This window comes from Pinus tabuliformis, chromosome J (assembly GCF_031772625.1).
Source record: "Pinus tabuliformis cultivar Carrire ecotype Pingquan chromosome J, CPIR1, whole genome shotgun sequence".
NCBI lineage: Eukaryota > Viridiplantae > Streptophyta > Pinopsida > Pinales > Pinaceae > Pinus > Pinus tabuliformis.
This window is the reverse complement of record NC_142295.1, coordinates 1,562,322,108-1,562,345,038: the sequence shown is the minus strand read 5'-3', so window position 1 is coordinate 1,562,345,038 and position 22,931 is coordinate 1,562,322,108. Positions and strand designations below refer to the sequence as shown.

General features: G+C 40.0%; 1 protein-coding gene and 1 pseudogene across 2 annotated transcripts; both read right to left on the bottom strand.

The window, feature by feature from the left end:
• Positions 1-273: 273 nt before the first annotated feature.
• On the bottom strand, positions 274-1,284 carry LOC149233460 (uncharacterized). Its single transcript, XM_089382200.1, has one exon. It carries the CDS (start codon positions 1,282-1,284, stop codon positions 274-276), a length of 1,011 nt encoding a protein of 336 aa, XP_089238326.1.
• A 4,880-nt stretch (positions 1,285-6,164) lies between these two features.
• LOC149233459 (putative UPF0481 protein At3g02645) lies at positions 6,165-14,799 on the bottom strand (annotated as a pseudogene). Its single transcript, XR_016248485.1, has 3 exons — positions 13,823-14,799; positions 6,752-8,167; positions 6,165-6,638 (listed from the first exon to the last, which is right to left on the bottom strand). The product of XR_016248485.1 is annotated as a putative UPF0481 protein At3g02645 (transcript).
• Between the last annotated feature and the right edge of the window lie 8,132 nt (positions 14,800-22,931).

The following is a 22,931-nucleotide window of genomic DNA, read 5'->3' as shown; positions in this document are numbered from 1 at the left end:
TTGGGCAATATACTGTAGCAAGTCAGAGTAATCTTCTATTCCTTTATCCTCAGTTAGCAGATCCTTATAAGGTCTAGTAGCTACCTTCTTTATAGCCTCTTGGGTACTGTGTCGATTTCCTTCACTGTCCAGGATTGTATTTACATTATTTCTGATCTTACGAGCTGTGGCCTGTTTGTGAAAATAAGCAGTGTTTTTATCTCCCTCCTGTAGCCATAAATGTCTGGATTTTATGCGCCATTTGGTTTCTTCTTCCCTATTTATTCTGCTCAGCTACTCGTATAGTTCATTTTCTTGCTCTTTGCTTTGATGTGATAACCCATGCTCTTCATTTCTTCCCTGCACTTCTTCTAGTTTATTTTTAACTCTCTTTTTGCTTTCCTCTGGTTCTCGGTACCTCTCTTTGGCCCAGTCTTTTAAAGCTTTCTTGGTTCTTTTTAATTTCGTTTCCCAAATGAAATTTGGCGATCCTTCCACATGCTGGGTCCACGTTTCCTGTACAATTTCTCTGGCCTCAGGTATCTGATTCCAAAGTGGGTTGAATTTGAATGGAATGGGTCCAAGGGGGCAATGGTTTTCCAAAGTTAAAGTGATTGGGTAATGATCAGATGCATATGTGCTGAGAATAGTGGAATATCCTACAAAGAAATTTGAGAGAAGTGATATATTGATTAAAAATCTGTCTAACCTTTCCATTATGTTGCCACTGCCGATTCTGCGATTGCTCCATGTGTACCTCCGGTTTTTGGGAATGATATCCACTAAATCATTGTCCTGGATTATGGCCTCCAGGCGCTCTCTAAATGGATCTGCAGTAAAGGTGCCTCCCCTTTTTTCATTTGCATGCAGTATTAAGTTGAGGTCGCCTACAATTATGATATTTGAGCTGCTTTCCCCATCAATGTTGTTTTTCAAGTCTTCCCAGCAAGTTTCTTTATCTTTGTAGTGATTTGGGATGTAAACATTGTAAAGAATCAATGTTTGGCTGCCTGTATTGTTGTCGAGAGTAGTTCTTATCCAGTTCTGCTGAGAATTTGCTGCAGTACAAGTCCATTTGCTGTTGTCCCAAATGGTAACGATGCCTCCTGAGGCTCCTCTAGATTCACTAATGCTTCCCGAGAATCTCTTCTGCTGGTCTATAATTTTTTGCATTTCATGCTGATTTTGTTTTGTTTCCTGTATCAGCATTATATCAGGTTTCTCAATGTAGATCAGGTCTCTGAGGGCAGCAGTTTTAGAGGGGTGCCCTAAGCCCCTGCTGTTCCATGAAAGGATTTTCAACATGGTGCATTGGGCGTGCGGAGAGGTGCCCGCCTCTCTTGATCTTTACCACTTGTCTCTTTCACTTGAAGTCCATGGATAAAGGATTTTATTGGAGTTTGCGTTCCCAATGCTATGTCCTCTTGTGCATTCTCGTCCCTATGTTGTTTAGCAGATTTCCTGCCAGGTCCTGTTTTTTTGAGCGAATCATTGGGAACCCCATGTTCTTTAGAAGAACTTCTGGTGATCCTTGAGGACAGGGGCTCTAAGGGAGACTGAGAAGAGGTGGTCTGAAGTTGGAAAGAAGGGGGTGGTTCAGAAGAAGGAATATCAGGGCCAGAGTCTATGGAAAGGATTAAAAAAGGGTTGGAAGAGGAGGGATGGGGAGGATCAGGAGGGAGCGGTTTAGATGGATTGGAGGGCGGGGAGAGGGGTTGATGATCAGAAGGCCCAGGATTGCTAGAACCCATGGATGGTTTAATGGGGGGGGGGCTGGTTTCTTTTTTTTTACAGGTTCCCAGTGCCCTTCTTGTTCTTCAGTTTCTGCATTTACAATTTTAGTACATCTGTTAGCGAAATGCCCATATTCGTGACATACCTTGCATTTGAACGGAATCTGCTCGTAGTCCAGCTGCTGTATATGACTCCAGTCATCCACTTTTAACTTTATTGCTTCCGACAATCCTCGTCCGAGATCCACCCTCAACACAAATCCTGGCACAGGCTTGCATGTTGTCCTTGGGCTCGCTACGATCGATGTATTTGCCAACATCGTTCCCTATTGCTCGCACCGACTCATTTCCCAGCAGTGGAGAGGCAGATGGAGAGAGAGATGAGGGAGAGGACCCAGACTGGCACAACATTGGGGATATCCATTTCCGGATCAAAGTCCGGGGGTCCATTTGTTGAGGTAGAGACCCCTGGAATCTATGAAGTATGGTCCGTTTCTGAAGCTCAGGTCCTTGTCTGCTTTGGTTTCGAAGTGGAATGTGTAATACCCTCTTCTGCAAAATCTGATTGATTCTTCCCTGAGATCTTGTCCGACCAATTTCGTTCGACCCATTTCTGAACTGTTCTTGGCGAAGGCCAGAGGCCTGTGAACTGACCTATAAGACCTTTTTCTGCAAGTGAGATCGCTGCCATGTGAGGGATGGTTGGAGGCAGCATCACTTCCTGGAGGATGTCAAGCTTTTTAACGAATTTCGAAGTTGCTGGCTTGGGTTTCTGTTGAGGGAGATATTTGATCATTTCCGAAAAAATTCTTTGAGAATCGGAGTCCTCCGGGGGCTGGTCCGGGGGGGCCATGGCAGGAGCCAAGCCTCAGAGCGCAGAGGTGCGCAGTATGAATCGATCTAGGTCGCGCTATCACAAGAGAGTTGCTCGGCGGGAGCGCTATTGAATGGTAACTATGGACTTTAATTGGATTATTATAAAAATTAAATGGATATCAATAATATATTATTTTAATTAAATTTATTTAAAGTGATGGAGAAAAATAATTATTTTTTCTTTACTAAAATAATAATATAAAATTTTTGTTATAATGACTTTAAATTTCATTATTAAATTTATTAAATTTGAATAATCCTGGAAAACAAACTATTAATCAAACAGAAAAAAATAGTAAATTTTTAATTTAATTTTTCCAAACTATTAATCAAACAAAAAAAAATAGTAAATTTTCAATTTAATTGTTTATTTTGAATAATACTTGAAAACAAATTATTAATCAAACAAAAAGAATTAGTAAAATTCCAATTTTAATTGTTTATTTTGAATAATCCTTGAAAACAAACTATTATTCAAGTAAAAAGAATTAGTAAATTTTCAATTTAATTGTTAAAATTAAATAAAGGTTAATAAAATACTATTTTTAACTGAATTTATTTAAAGTGATTAAGAAAAATGATTATTGAAAAAAAATAACCCAACAAATTTTGTTATAATTACTTCGAATTTTATTATTAAATATAAATAATCCCGCCAAAACAAAAAACCAAAAAACCAAAAAAATCAAAATATAACAGGTAAAAAGGGAGTTACCCATCGAATTTAACCACTGGTGTCGTGTGTCAGGCATCACAGCCCCTGCTGCCGCATTTTGACCACTTTGCAGGGGGATAAGACATAGATGAGAAAACCAAAAAAATCAAAATATAACAGGTAAAAAGGGAGTTACCCATCGAATTTAACCACTGGTATCGTGGGTCAGGCATGACAGCCCTGCTGCCGCATTTTGACCACTTTGCAGGAGGATAAGACATAGATGAGACAAAGGAATTAATATAAAATATAGATGAGACAAAGGAATAAATGTGTCAAGTCCAATCACTCAATCCAGATGGGCACGCATTCGGCGGATAGACGTTCACGTGTACACTCATGAGGGCCGGCCGCTGCCTACACCACCAGGGTGGCTTGTTACGAGAGGAGGCCAGTATGATAAGCCCAATTCACTTCGCCTGTTGCACCCTGCAGGCATCTCGCTTTAAAGGTACAACCAGCTTTTCCTCCTATGTTCATTGCCGTGGAGATGACATTAAACAGTCAACATCATATATATCAGATCCCTGCAGCACTCACAATTAAACTGTTTTGGGATACATATTGGTGGCGCCCTAGTTTGATGGTACTAGGGAATCTCTTTCTTTAACGGCTATATAAAAGTGAGGAGGTATGGCCGTGCTGTTGCCAGCTATTTTACTGCCATTTTCATGGACAAATTCACTGCACAAGTTCTTAACAGCTGGCTGTTACGTTGTATTTACCCGCTGCCGACCTGAGCGTGAGTTGGGCACTGTCCTTGTGTAAACTATTTTCTTGGCCATCACTGCTTCATGGAAGGGAACGATGGATCATTCCAGCCAATTATTTATTTATTATTATTTTGGAAGGAGCATGATAAAATGATGGAAGGCACAGCGCACTCGCGAGATTCCGTCTGATTGCCTTCTGTAAGTAAAACTGATGAACGCGGCACCTATTCGGAAGATGAGCGTAGTAGTAGAGTGAATAAATAATTTGAAAGAGACTGATTTCACTACACTTTAGTGATGCACGTGAAAGAAAGTAAAAAACCGGACACTGGAATAATGTTTACTGCACACAAACCACGTGAACTTGAAATTCCAAAGCAAAGCATCTATATTGCGAGCGATGTAATGCCCAGGAAAATGTAAATATTTTACTGTGGTTAAAAATTGAATATGAAATTATTAATTGTTTTGGATTTAATAATATTTTTATTATTTATTTAATAAATAAGAAATGTTATCTTTGAAAAAAAGCTGGCAACTTCCCAGGAAGTTGGGGAAAAGGGGAGGAAAAAGGTTAGTCGGGAAGTTGGGGAAAAGGGGAGGAAAAAGGTTAGTCTGCCTCAGAGGAGGGGGGCAGAGGAAAAAGAAAAAAAAGAAAATAAATGGGAAATGGGAAAGTATGGTGAGGGGCAGAGGAAAGAAAAAAATAAATAAATGGATAAGTCTGGTGAGCACCAGATATCCAGGTACTAGGTACAGATATCTTGCCAAGGACCGCGGTCTTGCAATAAAGGACGGGGTTGCAAAAAAAAGACGGGGAGAGGTGGTCCCAAAGACAAATATCGAAGTTGAGTGGCAGATTGGAAGCAGAAAACAAGATAAAGTTTTCGCTTCTGTAAGACTACGCAGAGCACAACAGTACAGTGAGCAGAGGTGAGCAACTCGGTTGCAGTCAGACTAGAACGTCGAACAGACAGGTACGGAAATTACCACTGACGTGCCTAATTAAGTCTGTGCCATTTATAAACTTGAGATTTGTAACAGCAAACTTTTGTGCAGCTATAACTCTCACAAAAAAAAACTTAATAATAATGGTAATAGAGTGATTAATTGTTATCTGCATTAAAAAGGAAAACGGGAGAGGGATGTACAGTTAGAACCCTCGTAGGTTCTGGAGAAACTGTTCGTAACAGTGTCACTGTAGAACAACCCGTAGGGTCATAAAACAATTGAGCCACGCGAAGTCCCTGTTCGTCAGAGAAATCCTTGAGGGTGCGGTAAGTTAATGGCTTGGCAGAAACGTTTTCCTCCGTTGAGGAACTCTGGTGTGTAAAGACTGAAGCTGAACTGTAGGGTTTGACGCCAAGAAAAAACAAAAAAAAAAATGTATCAAGACCTACATACATTTGTTAGATTTATACAGGAAATGTATCAAGACCTACATACATTTGTTATATTTATACAGGCGGTATTGGAGAACAAAACCCTAGGACATTTCATCATGGAGGCACAGGCAGTGGAGGGGCCTGGCGTGCCAAATTGGCAACAACCGAGTCAGGTAAATGAGCATGGTAGGAAACTACTGTAGTGCGATTTTCTAAAGAAAAGAAAAGAACAAAGTTTGCAATGCCGATTTAAATAAGACATCTCTTCTAAGATCAACGAACAATTAGATATTCACGACTTTAAATGAATTTAGTTGGTGATATAGTTGAATATTCTCATAATAATAACAGTAGAAACCATCAAAACAGTGTTGACACTCTCTTAACAAAATCTGCTATCTGCAAAAGCAACAACTCATACGCAGTACTATGCTATGTCTAATCTTTGTTAACTGTTAAAATGAGGAAACAAGGAAACATAGATAGATAAAGACATCAACCTTTGAAAATTCTCTGATAACAGTAAGGTTAAGTGGGAAATAATTGTCGGACAGGGTGGGTTCCCTGAAACTCTTGACAACTCATAAAAAGAACGAACGGAGAATCTTGACAGAGGCTGTTATAGCCGTGTTCTCTTATATTTCGAACAAGAAACTAAGATTTAAGGAAATACACATGAAAAATATCTATAACAGCCGTAGCTTGGACGATAGCCAACCAGTTTCAAAACCCTTGAATCATATGCATATATAGACATGTAAAATGGATACATAAAGAAAAACAATAAATTCACTGGTGAATATGACTGGTATTTATCGGGTTAAACCTGGAGGAATAATTCCAATATACATCGAAGTACATAAAACAACCAGGGACGCCACGGGGTCAAAACCCTGTCAAGTTTAAAGCATAAAGTATATTAGGATAGTTACTGTCCGAGCCTCATACTGGAAGCAAACCCTCCACGCGAATGCCGCACAAGGGTTTCAAACTTCTATGGCACACAGCTGTTAAATTACATAAGCTCCTAAACCCAATAGACTGCGCGCTATCCGGGAGACAAACTTAGAAATTCAGTGGAAATCAAAGAAACCCTGTCCAGTTATGCAGGGGAGTTAAACTCAGCTGAAAAACCCTCAGTCTGGAGATAACCCCTTACCCGGGATTTCGGCAACGAGTCTGGTAAATGCTTACCACGCAACAGTCGCGAATAGCTCAGGAGTCCTAGAGAAGGGTCCTACAATCAGAAGAATCATAGCAAACCATTAGTTAAACAAAGTTAAGGAAGATGCCTGTCAAGGAGAAGTTTCAACGGCAGAAAATTCCAATAATTAAAACCAGAATACTCACCCGGGCCTCACCAAGTTGAGCAGACCCATTCTGGGTCGTGCCACGCACAGGGCAGAGCAATAAGAATACACCAAGCGTACAGATAATCAACGTATAAATAATAAAAACGCCAAATGTCAATCCAGATCACCCACTTGCAGATCGCGGGTAGTTGGGAGTTTTTCGAAGGTAATAGTAGGTTAATGAACCCGGAGTAGACAGGACCGAGCCAATAATATCACCGGGAAAAACAACAAGTTGGTTGCCCAGAAAACGTTACAAATGGCCGGAGCAGTAAATACTGAGATAAATCACAAGTTACGTTGACATGGAAAAACATTCATACATTTGTAATACCAAATAGAAATTTTATTTTTATTTTTATGATGGAGACATTACTATGGATTTTGAGAAACCTAAACTCAGCACACTGTGAGCATTATCTCCAACATCAACATCACCAGAATCCATAATTTCCAAACCAAACATAGGTAGTAAAATAACGTGAAAAACATTGAAAAGCTTGTTATACAGAACTCAGCTTTTCCACACACTTCAGCCGTTGCTATAGCCAACAGCATACAAATCACTAAAAATAACTATAAACCTCGGGCTCAGAGACGAGTCACACTATTGAAAGAAATCATTTAGGGAAAAGGAAAAAGGGGAGGCTACTTATATAATGCCAGTATGGCGACGATGGTCTGCACAATGGAGAGCAACAGTAGAGCAATTCCTCCCAACAGACCTAGAGTTTTCCACGGAGAAGAGAAATACTCCCTCACAAGCTCAGCCAATTGGACTCTTAATTTATTGTTGTAATTGTTATGAACTTTTTCTGTCAGTCCATGGAAGGCACCTTCGAGATTGACAGTGACTCCCTTGCATAGACCGTTGAAGAGCTTGGCAACTTCTGCATCGCTCCCGAGGTGGTTTGTAATGATTTTCCTTTTTCTGAGCAAAGCCACGTCTTCTTCGGAGTCGATTAACTGGTCCATTAAACCCACGTAAGACGCAACATAATTGAATTCAGATGGTTTGCACATCTCAAAAGCAATTAGGTTACGGAATAGGATCTCTGTGGAGTCATCGACAGTGATGCGAGGAAGGTAAATTGTGTTACTTGACTCGTCAAATTTAATATTTGCGATATTGCCTTCCTCCCATCGCTTTAATTTGATACCAGCGTTTTCTAATTCTATTGCGGGATGGATATGATCATATGGGCCGGAATCTTTATCCCGATTGCAGATTCTACCCTTGCTGTCTTCCTTTGCATTGTCTTTTGCGCTCTCTTCGTCTTGGCCGGGGATCTTCATATAGTCGTTCTGGTCATGCTCTCCATTATGGGAATGTGCGATGTCACCATGGAGCATATCATCGCCATTATCGGAATGTGGAGAAATAATGAACATGCGCAAGGCATGCTCTCCATTATGCGAATGTGCGATGTGACCATGGTGTTGGGTATTTTTACAATGGGGAAAATACCAAAACCAGACATTCTAACACCACAGAGCCAATGCTCTGTTTCCACTGTTCCAGGATCTTTTGCACAGAACCTCTTTTAAAAAAAATAACTCAGAACAGAGTATTACACAGCCATAAAATCATTTCAATTCATTAAAACAAAAAACACTGATACACATTCATCCTCTTTCACTCAGAGGGATTTACCAAAATTACTTTCACCCATCAAAAATAAAAACTCTGTCTTTTCTCTCCACCTGAGATTTCACTATGCTGGGTTTACTGCTGTAAAACCCATTTACATTTACTGATGTAAAACTCCTTTTACAGGCTGCTGTAAAACAAAATTTACACAGACTTAAAAAAAACGCTCCACCATTTCTTTATGCATTGCTTGTGCAAAACCACACATGGTTTTTGCTATTCCAGAAATTACATCACCTGGTTCTTCTCATTTTTACACACTGTTTTTCTTTTACTGCGCCATCATTCTTTTTACGCTGCTGTAAAACCACTCTGTTTTACAATATCTCACAAAAGCATTACAATCTATTCCTTGTGATTTTTTCGCACTGCTGTGCATACAACTCTTGTTCTATTTCGCTGCTGCGAACACCCACACTCTTTTTACTCCGTGTGCAATACATAATAATAAAAGTCAACACTTAAAAAAAAACTTGGAGCACATTCCCGTGGCTCATTACATATAAAACTTTTAATACAAAACATGCCCATTAAAAACATACAACTAATACACATAAAAAAAACTTTACGTGCCGTAAAAAACATGAAACGTATACCATATGGGACATAGGCCCTAACCAAAGTTAAAGCCTCCACCAAAAAACTACGAACATCATTAAGAGCATTAACGCTTCCATCTTCGGCGGTCAGCGGAAAGTCAAACACTCCACGCGACGCATTGAATTGACGTAGGCCCGTGCACCTTCAAGGATCGACGGCTGACAACACGCAACCAGAACGGACGGCGGAGGTGAATATCGGAAGCCATACAACTGCTGAGGTTTACCTCCCGAGAACGTGACGTTGCGTTATGTCAGGTCAGAAACACGTGCGGCTCCAAATTTTCTCGGGTTGAAGAGTACGGAGATTCCCTTCGCCGGAAACTGGCCCGAGATCTCTCGGCGGGTTTGCACGACGGTTTCTGGCGTCTGCGTTGAAATTACGATTTCAACACTCCCCTTTAATTTCAACAGCTGGGCATTCAATCTTACCCAAACACTTCCTCACATGGAGGGATTCACCAACTGCTTTGATGATGAGTTCCACACACACACAAAGTTGTCTTCTCTTAATAGAGGGATTAACCTGAAACTGTGCTTAAGAGCACCTTCCTCATGACAGAGGGATTCACCATAACAATGTGCTGAAGAGCACCTTCCCTCTTGACAGAGGGATTCACCTGTGACTATGCTGAAAAGCATCATCCTCTTGATAGAGGGATTTACCATGTCACTGTGCTGAAAAACACCTTCCTCTTGACAGAGGGATTACAAACAGACACTGCTTTACATGCAGTTTCAAAAAAAACAATCATTGCACTGCTGTGTGTGCAAACTCATTACATTGTTCTTTTATGCTGCTGCATATTCTCTTCTGCACTGTTGTGCCATCTTCTTTGCTGTGTCTATCCCACACTACTGTGTCTACACTTGCACTGCTTGTGCACTTTTCAAAGACAAAATACTCTGTCTTTTCTGGAACAATTACTCTGTCCCATCTTACAAATTTACACTGCTGTGTGTAAATATTTCTTACACTCACTACTGTTGCATATATTGCATTTCAATTCAATGAACAACAAATTTATTACATTTACCTTTACTGTTGTAAGGAAAATTTCTTTTGCATGTGCTGCTGTTCAAAACTTCTTGCTGCTGTTTTTTTTTTATTTGCATTGCTGTGTGCTTCTCCTTCTTCACGATGGGAAAACTTTTCTTCAAACTGCTGCTGTCCATACACTTGTTGTTGTGTTGCTGCTGCAATTTGCGCTGTTGTGTGCACATACACTTGGCACTTCATTCTCCACAAAAAAAAATAACACCAGGCTGCTGCCTTTTCTTTTTACACCCTTGCTTCACACAATCTTCATCTTCATTTTTTATTCACAATGCACTAGTGTGAAATTCTTTGGCTTTCTGCTGCCACATACATTCTCATTCACCCATGTGCATTAACAATCTGCTGTCCCTGTTTTTCTTTATGCATTTCTTTGCATGCTGCATTGCATAAAAAAAAATTAAACTGCTGTTCATTCTAATCCATGTGCCAAAAAAAATTTCCAAACTGCTGTCTTATGCTCTATTTTCCCACTGCTGTGAGGGTCTCCATACTTTGCATTTTTCTCTTATCTTGCTGCTGCTCTTTACATTTCAGCGCTACCATCTTTTCTTCTTTATGCATTTCTGTGCATATTGCATAAAAACAAAACAAAAAAAACATTGCTGATTTCATCACTGCTGCATATTACCTTTTAGAGGGATTAACAAAGATTTCATTTGCAACTGCTGTGCTGCAATACACCCTTCATCAACAAATGACTGTTAATACAGTTCAGCAAACAAAAATTACAAGCTCCCCTTTAATGTGTGCTTGTCCTCTTTTGGCAGACTCTTCTCAAAACAAATTTAGATCAGCTGGGGAATTCAAGGGGTTTTCAGATTGCCTTTCCTTCCTTCTCCACACTTGTGTAACTTTCTTCTTTTGCATGGGTCTAGCTTGTGTGAGAGCCCATGTCAAGTTACAGTCACGTGCCATATGCCCAATGTTATGACACTTGAAACATTCAACATTTTTCATGAATGACATTTCATGATTTCTTCTAAAAATTGTTTCTTGGAGGATGTCGATGACCACAACATTTATCTCCATGAAATGCTCTACAGTCTTTTGCCATATGACCAAAAGTTTGAGCAAGCACAACAATAACCATAAATGAACTTTGGTACCTGGGAGATGGAGGTTTTCTTGATGTACTTCTGAATCCTTGCAGCCTTGAGATCCTTTGACGATCATCATTGCCTCTTGCCTCTTTGCCATCAGCTACATTTCTTCTTGGAGCTGATTTTCTACTTGGAGCAGGATCTCTTCTATTGCAGCCTTCATTTTTCTCCTTGCCTTTGCTGGAAATAGGAGCATCACCATCTCTTCTGGCTTCTTCACATCTCCTTTGCTTAAAGCATCCTCATCCTTGTTTGAGGGTTCACCTACATACCCAAGTCCTGATTTATCAAAATGGGGATCTGTGATAGCTAAGCATGTCATCCAATGCTTGAGAGCTCTTCATGATCTTGTTCATCCCTTCAACCTTCTTCCTGAGGAGGACAATCTCTTCTTCCAACTTTTCACATTCATTATTTTTCTTTGCTAGTTGTCCCTCAGTTTCTTCCTTGCTACGAGTAGCTTCAGCTGCTACTATTTTGAGGGAGATAATATCAGACTTCATTTTGGAGATTTTTGTTTGACTGCTCTCCATTTTCTTCTCAGCTTCTTGTGCTTGCTTCCTAGCTTCTTGTAGTTCGGACTTAAGGGAGGAGACCTCTACCTTGTACTGTCCAATCTCTTCTACAAGCTTATTCACTTTCTTGTGTCTTTGTTCAAGTTGACTTGTCAAGGCATCTGCCTGCTTCTTTGCTTCATTCAGCTGATTTGTCATGGATATGACTTCTTCATGATGTTTCCTCTTGCATTGATCAAGCTCCTTCTTAAGCTTGGTAAGCTCTTCATCCCTTTCTTTTACTTGAAGCTTGATGAGATCAAGCTTTTCATTCTCAGCTTCTATGATGGGTTCATAAGTTTCTTCTTGACTCATTGTCATGGTCAGTGCTCCCTTTGCATGAAGGTCATGCAGTCTGTCCCATATATCCTTTGCTGATGTATATTTTCCAAGATTCTTCTTCACAGAATCAGGCAGTCCATCCAAGATTAGTTTCGCTGCTTGTGCATCATACTCCATGGATTCTTTATCCATCTTGCTGTCATCAATCACTGACTCCCAGACTTCAATCCCCTCAGACATTAGGAAAGCCCTCATCATTATTTCCCATACATCAAAGTTTCCATCAAACTTTGGGGTTTCAAATAGAATGTATTCTAATGGATTGCCTTCTAGTTTAGTAGAGGAGGGAGACACATTTTTAGCAGGCTTGGAGGCTTTCTTCTTTGACCTTGCCATTCTTATCTAGGCTTTAAATGCTTGACTGTGTTTTCTTTAAATCACTGACTGTTCCTTTAACAGTAACACAAAAACTTGAGAAATACCTGAATCCTTTTGGCTGTGGCTTCACACTGCTGGAGAGGTTTGACTGCTGCAACAACACCTTCCTTCAGCTTCTTTGAGTCTTCAAAGAGCATGAACCTGCTCTGTCACCATCAAAGAGCCTGGACTAGCTCTGATACCACTGTTGGGTATTTTTCAATGGGGAAAATACCAAAACCAGACATTCTAACACCACAGAGCCAATGCTCTGTTTCCACTGTTCCAGGATCTTTTGCACAGAACCTCTTTTAAAAAAATAACTCAGAACAGAGTATTACACAGCCATAAAATTATTTCAATTCATTAAAACAAAAAACACTGATACACATTCATCCTCTTTCACTCAGAGGGATTTACCAAAATTACTTTCACCCATCAAAAATAAAAACTCTGTCTTTTCTCTCCACCTGAGATTTCACTATGCTGGGTTTACTGCTGTAAAACCCCATTTACATTTACTGATGTAAAACTCCTTTTACAGGCTGCTGTAAAACAAAATTTACACAGACTTAAAAAAAACGCTCCACCATTTTCTTTATGCATTGCTTGTGCAAAACCACACATGGTTTTTGCTATTCCAGAAATTACATCACCTGGTTCTTCTCATTTTACACACTGTTTTTCTTTTACTGCGCCATCATTCTTTTTACGCTGCTGTAAAACCACTCTGTTTTACAATATCTCACAAAAGCATTACAATCTATTCCTTGTGATTTTTTCGCACTGCTGTGCATACAACTCTTGTTCTATTTCGCTGCTGCGAACACCCACACTCTTTTTCTCCCGTGTGCAATACATAATAATAAAAGTCAACACTTAAAAAAACTTGGAGCACATTTCCCGTGGCTCATATACATATAAAACTTTTAATACAAAACATGCCCATTAAAAACATACAACTAATACACATAAAAAAAACTTTACGTGCCGTAAAAAACATGAAACGTATACCATATGGGACATAGGCCCATAACCAAAGTTAAAGCCCTCCACCAAAAAACTACGAACATCATTAAGAGCATTAACGCTTCCATCTTCGGCGGTCAGCGGAAAAGTCAAACACTCCACGCGACGCATTGAATTGACGTAGGCCCGTGCACCTTCAAGGATCGACGGCTGACAACACGCAACCAGATCGGACGGCGGAGGTGAATATCGGAAGCCATACAACTGCTGAGGTTTACCTCCCGAGAACGTGACGTTGCGTTACGTCAGGTCAGAAACACGTGGCGGCTCCAAATTTTCTCGGGTTGAAGAGTACGGAGATTCCCTTCGCCGGAAACTGGCCCGAGAACTCTCCGGCGGGTTTGCACGACGGTTTCTGGCGTCTGCGTTGAAATTACGATTTCAACACATGGAGCATATCATCGCCATTATCGGAAGGTAGGGAAAGAATGCATATGCGCAACCAATCAAGAAGATGATGATGTGGTTGAGGCCAGGACCATCGGCGCTCTTTTGGCAGTTTACTTTCGAAAGGGTAGAACAGGGGCAAGAACGATTCACGCATCATTTCGAAAAGCTTGTTCTCTGCATCACTATCCGTGGAGCTGCACTGCAATTTTAGTAGCTTTAGGAGAACGATGAACGGGATTTGATTCTCGAGCTTCAACATGTCGTTCAGTATATCCCTTCCAGTATAAAGAATCTTCTTTTTCTCAAAAAGAGGTTCATAGCAGTTACCATCTTCTGGTAATTTGTTGTCACTCAGAGTACTCAATATTTCTAGAATAAAACAACCATCCAAAGTTAGCATGTCAACCAGGTCTTTTTCATTCCAATTGATTTTTTCTTCATAGTTGTCCCTGATTTTTTTCTGCACATTCATGATCTCCTCTGTTGCTGCACGAGAGAAGAAACCCATATTATTTGGATCATTGCGAAGGTGCTTAATATCATTGAACCTGATAGTCATCCTTTTCAGGGCTCTTTCTTTGTGACTGTGCATTGAACGAAGCTTTTCAGTTTAGTGATGATATGGACCCAACGACACTCTTGTGGGAACATATGCTTCCATTTTTGCCCTGTCCGACATGAGGATGTCGGGAACTCTATATATGGATACAACTCGGACGGGATTCTCTTCAAGTGTAACGCTACACTCTCCTTGCGGTTCTTTCCTCTTACGTGATTCCATCGATTGCGTCTCCTGCGACATCTGTCCATCGTCACTCTTGAGGTGGGATTAGGATGCAGCCATTTTATGAGAACAATTAGCAGAACAACAGAAGAAGGTGATGACAGCGTGTAACGCTTCAACATATGGTTACACACTACACAAGCGACTCCTCTTTATCATTGCCCATCAGCTACTACAGCAGCTAACTACCACTCACGGGCTACAGGAATTAACTACTAGTCTACATACTCATGACAACGAATTTTCATTCTAAATTGCAACAACTATTCTTCTAGTACCATTTAGAGAAGGTACAGGATAAATAGTGTAATAATTAACTAGTTAATGTGGTTGTCATATATAAGTTTTGGTTGCTGATTATTGTTGCCTTATAAAGAGATATTATTTTTGTGGTCGATTATTGTTGCCTTATATTTAAGGATGGGATGTCGAAATTTGTTTTTTTAATAATATAACATAGTTAATTGCTTAGGTAAAGTAGGTCTATCATAAAAACTTAAGTCATAATTATCATTCTCTGTTTTGTGTAACGATTCCAATGCGCAAGTTCTACTTATATTTAATCTATGTAGGTTAACATTATTTTTGGAAAAACTTAAAATACATACTTGTGCAATTTTAAAAATTGGAAATTTTAAAGTGTAGATAAACACACACCAGCGTTAATCTGCAAATACCTAGTTTAGAGTTCTTTGGTTTATATATTCACAGAAATACCTAGTTTAGAGTTCTTTGGTTTATATATTCACATAATTTTCCATTTAGCTTTCGCTAAAGGTGATTTATTGAGTAGTGATGATTGCTTAAATTATTTTATTAGCAAAATCAAAGGCTACACTAATTCATTTATGTAGTGGTAAAATGTATGTATGTATGTTTGTTTATTTGTTTTTATATATGTATATTTTGTCTAGATTTCTTTTTTTTAAGCTTCCGCATGTGATTTCCATTAATAAATAAGAGTATTACATTGATAATAGTGATGTTGTCTTGACCAAAAGATTCACGGAGGAGACCAGTGTACAAAAAACCATTAAAATTTCAATGTACACAGTAAGATATTAGATTTAACCATACAAAGCCTTAACCAAGTATACAAAAAATCCATTAAAATTTCAAACTAGATAGTAAGATACTAGACTTAACCATCGAGAGAGAATACTTAACATGACAGTAAGATACTAGACTTAACATGATAGTTGATACTAGACTTAACCATGTGTCTTACATAAATGGAGATGTGATCGCTGGAACAAAAGAAAGACCGACGAAGGTCTAGAGAAAGAACCACAGTAATACAAAAAAGACCATACCACCATGCGAAACGTCCATACTAGAATTACAACTGAAGAATCCATTAAAAACTTTAGTCTATAACTAGAAAGTGGGGCGATGAGTTCGCTTGTGGAGAGATGGCTACCAGAGGTGAAGCATTCATTGGTGGGCCATTGATGATAACAAGGGTGTCATTCTCCTTTATTGATTCGGTCTTCGAATTGCAGACTACAAAGTTTTCCACCCTTGCTAATCTGGTCCCAAGGTCATCAAGGTTGAACTAGATGTTATGAAGAATCCTTTTAATATCTTCTTAACCTGCAAACAATTTGTAGTTGTCTACCTGTTTGTTCCAAAGAACCATGCGAAGCAGATTCTACATTTGCTAATGTGATGTTATGGAATGTAGAAAACGAAGTCGGTGCTTCCTCCTGGATCTGGGATCCATTTGAGGCGGTCTCCAACAAACTATGCATGTGAAAAATAAGACCCTTCACCAATTCTTTCGATTCTAGGAGGAGAATTTCCTTCCTTACTTTTGGAGGAATGGAGTCAAAATAATTCACCATAAACTCCAAACCAAAGAATCACCGACATGAGGAAGAGGAACTTGTCATTCATCCTTTGCGACTTGGCATTTTTTTTTTTTTTTTTTCTGATGAGCCATAAGAGCAGAGAGACAATAGTAAGACACCATAGAGAAATGACGATACAACAAATGCGAACCAGGTAAGGGATTGACATTAATAAGCCATGAAATGAACTCCATTATCCAGATATCCTCTAAAAATATGTAAGGAGGTGTGTGGAAAATTGACCACCCAGATGTCCACCCTAGTTGAAACAAGAAAGCACCCTAAGAACTCGACGCCTCCCCAAGCTCTATGAGAAAGCAACTAGAACTTGAGAAAAAAACACAGAAGGCAAGACTGATTGACTTGAGTGTATTAGATTGGGAGGTTAAATCACCCTATTAAAACCAAACAGAAAATGAACCTAGGTACTATACCCCACACACCGAGACTGGTCAATTAAAGGATATCCCTTATAGGTTTGAGCCTTGAAATGATGAGGTTGGAAAAATTGCCACCAATTCAAAGAATGGCTTGTTCCTATACTATGGAAGAAGAGAACGAAACACATTTACCCTCCCAAAAATATTTGGAACAAGAAAAAGAAGCCCAAGAGATAGTGAATGCGACAGTGACATAAAACATAAGAACTAGATGAGAACAATAAGGAAACAAAATTTTCACTAAAATGGACTGTAGGAAAGGTATATATAAGAACCCACATAGCTTGGCAAAGCCATCATCGCCACCCCAACTAACGAAACAATTTTGCCACCCGCAAGAGACCCCCATGCAAATATAAGGGGAAGTTAACATTTTGTTAATACATGCACTTGAAAGATATTACTAGGGTTTGTAGGGTCACGAGAGTGTTGGGCATTGGATACCCCCACATCATGTTTTGGGGCTCAAAGCCTAAGTTTTGGGTCAAATGTATTGTAAGACTCCACGAATTGCAGGCATGGAGCGCGAAGTATAGGTTGAGTCATAGGGCTGTCTGCCCTAAGTTTTGTAATGTAATGTAACGTCATGTCGGCCTACCCATGGTCCGCGGACCATGGGATTGTATAAATAGAGCGAGGTTCTAAGTTGTCAAGAGAGCGAAGAGAAAATATAGATGAGTACGAATGGTTCGAGCATAGAGTAAGAGTCTAAGTGCTTTGGGTTGTAGTTGTTGGGTTGTGTTATATTCTTTCCACGACTAACCTACATAGTGAACCGGGGGGTTAGAGGGGGGGGGGGGGGGGGCGGTGGGGCTCCCCTTTGTGTTGAAAAGTGTGCAATAAGAAATGCTTGCTGAGAATGCAACAAGATGATGGAGCTTAGTGGAAAGGAGTTGCCTTCACTAAGTGGGCCTGCAGGCAAATTATGGCGCAAGTCTATTTTTAGACTATGTCTATTTTTAGACATATGGATCATGTCTATGAGTTGTAGGATGTTGTTTATGGATGAATGGTCATGTTGGGAAAAATAGATGGACTTTATTTTTGGATCATAGCAGGAGTGATCAGAGTCTATTTTTAGACTGTTAGTCAAAAATAGAAAAGTTAAATATTATTGTCTCATAATAATATTTAGACTATAAACTTTATCTTATCGTCTTGGAGCACTTCAGTTTGAGCTACAGATGTGGCACATGCAGCTGTCAGAAGGAAATATGTTTTCTTGTGAGTCAGTTGAGCTATTTGCATGCATGACATCAGTTAGAACTCATGTGGTTGAGTTCAGTGGAGTTAGATGAGCAGTTAATGGAGTTGTGTTCAGTTTAACTTAGTTGAACTAGTTGTATTTAGTCTAACTGGCCAATAGACTAAGTGATGAGTTGTGTGAATTAATTATTAATTAATTCACTAATTATTAACTCATAATGCAACTGAAGAATACATCACTTAACTCAGTGCATGTACAATTCAGTGGAGACAGGTGTTAGAGGTTGAGATTGCTATCAGTTGTGACTATAGTTGTGCATGAGACTTTGCACAAGCAATGTATTGAGTATGCCCATGATAATTCCCAGTAATATAGTCTATGCTCACGTGATTTCCAATATGAGTGATTTTCCAAGGTAAATAGAACTTGGAACGAGTTTGGATTCATTCATTCTCTTGCAGGGTTGTGCAGTGGAGGCAGGCAAGCAACGAAGGAGATTTGGAGATCATATCTGAGCTGTATTCTGTGTAACAGGTGGAGATAGTGCTGAATACTTGTGAGGAGTATTGTACTATGTAATGTTACATGTTCTCAATCATTAATATACAGATAGTGTGGGGTTTTCAGCTATAAGCTTTCCCCGGGTTACATACTGTGTTAATGTGCGCATGCAATTGATGTTTCATTGTTTTTGATGCTGCTAAATTGATGATCAACGTAGAGGAGGTTATGTATTATGCATGTATTCCACAATAGTGTATAATCGAGATAATCTCTGTGAATAAGTGTCATATTATTCAAAATTTCTACATGGTATCAGAGCTAGATGATTTGTAGAAAAAGTTTCTACATGGTATCGGAGCTGGTTGATTTGTAGAAAAAGTTCTACAGAATATCAAAGTGGGATTGATCATCAGATCTATTATTCAGAAAGTGTTTACATTTTATTTCTTCAGGCAGAGTATGTAATCGAGCCAGGTAGCTTCTGGATTCATCCTTCTTCTGGAAGGTGAGATATCTGGTGAATGCCCATACAATCGATCTCTGTACAAGAAATACTTTATTCTCACGAATTTTAGATCAGAAGCGGTAAGTTTTGAGCTGGTGGAAGGGAGATGCCACAAATTGTTCGCAGAAGAAGAAAAATAAGTAAGCTGTTGGATCTGCAGCGGGAGAGGCCTTAGCCTCGCAGTTTGAGCTGGATTTTTTGCTGATCGCATGCTTGGTATCAAGTGTGATGGGATCGGTATGGTTCTTGGACAGTGGTGCATCTTCTCACATGACAGGAGATCGAGATTTGTTTTCTGATCTGGAGGAGAAAGATCTTGGAGTGCACATCGAGATGAGCGATGATGGTAGATACAGGCAACCGGTATCGGTACCATTTCCGTTGAGAGGGAGTCTGGTAAACCCTTTATATTGAAGAAGAATATTATCTCTGTGGTGATGTTATAAGACAAGGGATATGATGTTGTCTTCAGCGAGGGAAAGGCTTTCCTCCGCAGTAAGACAACTGGAGAAACCAGGAAGATAGGGGTTCGAGTCAGGAACCTTTATCAGTTGCATGTAGATGCATGCAAAGCCTTGAGCAGCAAGGCAACTGATGGAGACTTGGTGGTTGAGAGGGAGTGTATATTACCTCTCAACATGCAGAGCCAGAAGAAGTCTCAAACAATTGTGGAGGAGCCACGATTGGTGCAGCAGCTTCAGGAGTTTGTGGAGCAGCCACAACAAGGGAAGCTGAGAGGAGATCGAGTAGAGACATCTACTCATCCAGAGACCTCCAGTAGGGGGAAACTTCGAGCCAGGTGGGCTGAGGGATCGTATGTAGCCATACCTCCAGGTAGGAGGTGGGGTGATGTGGATTGATCGTCCCAAGGAGGAGGGGCAAGATCCTTGAGGTACCCAACCTCTTGGATGAAACCTTGCTACGGGAGCCCCGATGTGGAGTAGTAGGAACTGACTGATTTGGTAGAGATAGATGCGGATGGAGCGGCAGAGAGATCGACAGTGTAGGGAATCCCAGGACAGCGCATAGCATGCAGGCTGCAGCAATGCGAGAGGCACAAGTGTTTTGCACAGTGCTAGGTGGTACAGAGAGGTGTGCAATGGTGTGAGATGCATGAAGATGTTGCAGTAGCGCAGATGTTAGAGAGGGAGCACTTGTCAGCAGCAGGTAGAGCTTCAGCATCAGAGTATGTTCCTAGCCCAATAGAGTGGTCAGTTGGGAGTGTTTTTGTTCAAAGTGTTGTTGGAGCAAAGTGGACCGGGCAAATGTGTTGCATGCAGAACATTCCAGAGTTACAGGATCGGGTTTGAGAGGAAGCCTTTCTTGTTGAGAGGGAGTGTTGAAAAGTGTGCAACAAGAAATGATTGTTGAGAATGCAACAAGATTATGGAGCTTAGTGGAAAGGAGTCGCCTTCACTAAGTGGGCCCACATGCAAATTATGGCGCAAAGTCTATTTTTAGACTATGTCTATTTTTAGACATATGGATCATGTCTATGAGCTGCAGTATGTTGTTATGGATGAATGGTCATGTTGGGAAAAATAGATGGACTTCTATTTTTGGATCACAGTAGGAGTGATCAGAGTCTATTTTTAGACTGCTAGTCAAAAATAGAAAAGTCAAATATTATTGTCTCATAATAATATTTAGACTATAAACTTTATCTTATCCTCTTGGAGCACTTCGGTTTGAGCTACAGATGTGGCACATGCAGCTGTCAAAAGGAAATACGTTTTCTTGTGAGTCAGTTGAGCTATTTGCATGCATGACATCAGTTAGAACTCATGTGGTTGAGTTCTGTGGAGTTAGATGAGCAGTTAATGGAGTTGTGTTCAGTTTGACTTAGTTGAACTAGTTGTATTTAGTCTAACTGGCCAATAGACTAAGTGATGAGTTGTGTGAATTAGTTATTAATTAATTCACTAATTATTAACTCATAATGCAATTGAAGAATAAATCAGTTAACTCAGTGCATGTACAATTCAGTGGAGACAGGTGTTAGAGGTTGAGATTGCTATCAATTGTGACTATAGTTGTGCATGAGACTTTGCACAAGCAATGTATTGAGTATGCCCATGAGAATGCCCAGTAATATAGCCTGTGCTCACGTGATTTCCAATGTGAGTGATTTTCCAAGGTAAATAGAACTTGGAACGAGTTTGGATTCATTCATTCTCTTGCAGGGTTGTGTAGTGGAGGCAGGCAAGCAGCAGAGGAGATTTGGAGATCAGATCTAAGTTGTATTGTGTGTAACAGGTGGAGATAGTGTTGGATACTTGTGAGGAGTATTGTACTATGTAATGTTACATGTTCTCAATCATTAATATATAGATAGTGTGGGGTTTTCAGCTATAAGCTTTCCCCGGGTTACGTACTGTGTTAATGTGCGCATGCGATTGATGTTTCATTGTTTTTGATGCTGCTAAATTGATGATCAACGTAGAGGAGGTTATGTATTATGCATGTATTCCTCCATAGTGTATAATCGGGATAATCTCTGTGAATAAGTGTCATATTATTCAAAATTTCTACACTTTGTTGCGCCGATTGCGCATCAGGGGAGGTCGCAGGGGGATTTGAGGGGGGCAGGTAGCCCCCCTCTACGGGGTCCAGGGTAGCGCCCCAAGATTTTTTTTTGGACCCTATATTAGGTTGGGCGAACCTACCTATGGTTTTCGGTCCATGGTTTTGGACGCAATGGTTTTCAGTCCATGGTATTGGATGCTTCGGCATGTATAAATATGTATTGTAACATTGAAAGGAATATAATGAAAAATCAAGCTGGTAGTCCTGGTTTTGGGATCCAGGGGAAAATCTCTGTGTATATGTGTTTTATATGTTATGCTCTCGCTATTGTTTTATTTTCTGTGTTTTTAGAATTCGTATGCAGGTAATTTCTGTACGGGGTTAAAACCTACATTTGGTATTAAAGTTGTTTTGGCTTCAAGGGGACGCCTTTGTTATTTAGTGTTTTCGCTTGGGCCTGTGGTAGACCTTGTTCAGTGGGAGATCCGTGAGATTGATTCTGGTGGTGAAGAAGATGGTGAGTAGTGGAAAGATAGAGGTCAAGAAATTTAATGGTAAAAGTTTTGAGTTGTGAAAAGTCAAGATGGAGGATCTGTTGGTGGATAAAGATCAGTGGATTGCGGTAGATCCAGGTACTAAACCAACGGGAGTGTCCGATGAAGAATGGAAGAAGTTGGATCGGAAGGCAAAGAGCACAATACGATTGTGTGTCTCAGATTCAGTATTGCTGAATGTATCAGGGGAAGCTACGATGAAGGCTTTTTGGGACAAGTTAGGGACTTTGTACCAATCTAAGTCTTTGGTGAATAAACTGTTGCTGTGGAAAAAACTGCATAACCTGAGGATGAAAGATGGAGACTCGGTGACAGAATATTTGAACGCATTTAATACTGTGGTAAGTCAATTAGCATCTATTGATATTAAAATTTCAGATGAAGATAAGTGCATCAGTTTGTTGTGTTCTCTACCAGATTCGTGGGATAGTTTGGTTATTGCAATAGGTAGCAATGCAACTGCCTTGCATTTTGATGAAATAGTCTCATCCTTGCTGACGAAGGAGATGAGATGAAAAAATATGGAGAGCCAGAATGGTGATGCCTTGTCTGTACAAGGACGGTCCTAAAACAAAAACAAAAATAAGTCATCAAGTGGGAGATCTAAATCTAGAGGGAGATCTAAATCTCCAGGAAAACCTGTAAAGGTGGTGTGCTGGAAATGCGGAAAGGAAGGGCACTTCAAAAGGGACTATAAATCTAAAGCTCCTGATAAAGGAAAGGGAT

Excerpts from the sequence above, each read along its gene's own strand:
- LOC149233460 (XM_089382200.1), bottom strand. The coding sequence starts at position 1,284 with ATGTTGAAAATCCTTTCATGGAACAGCAGGGGCTTAGGGCACCCCTCT.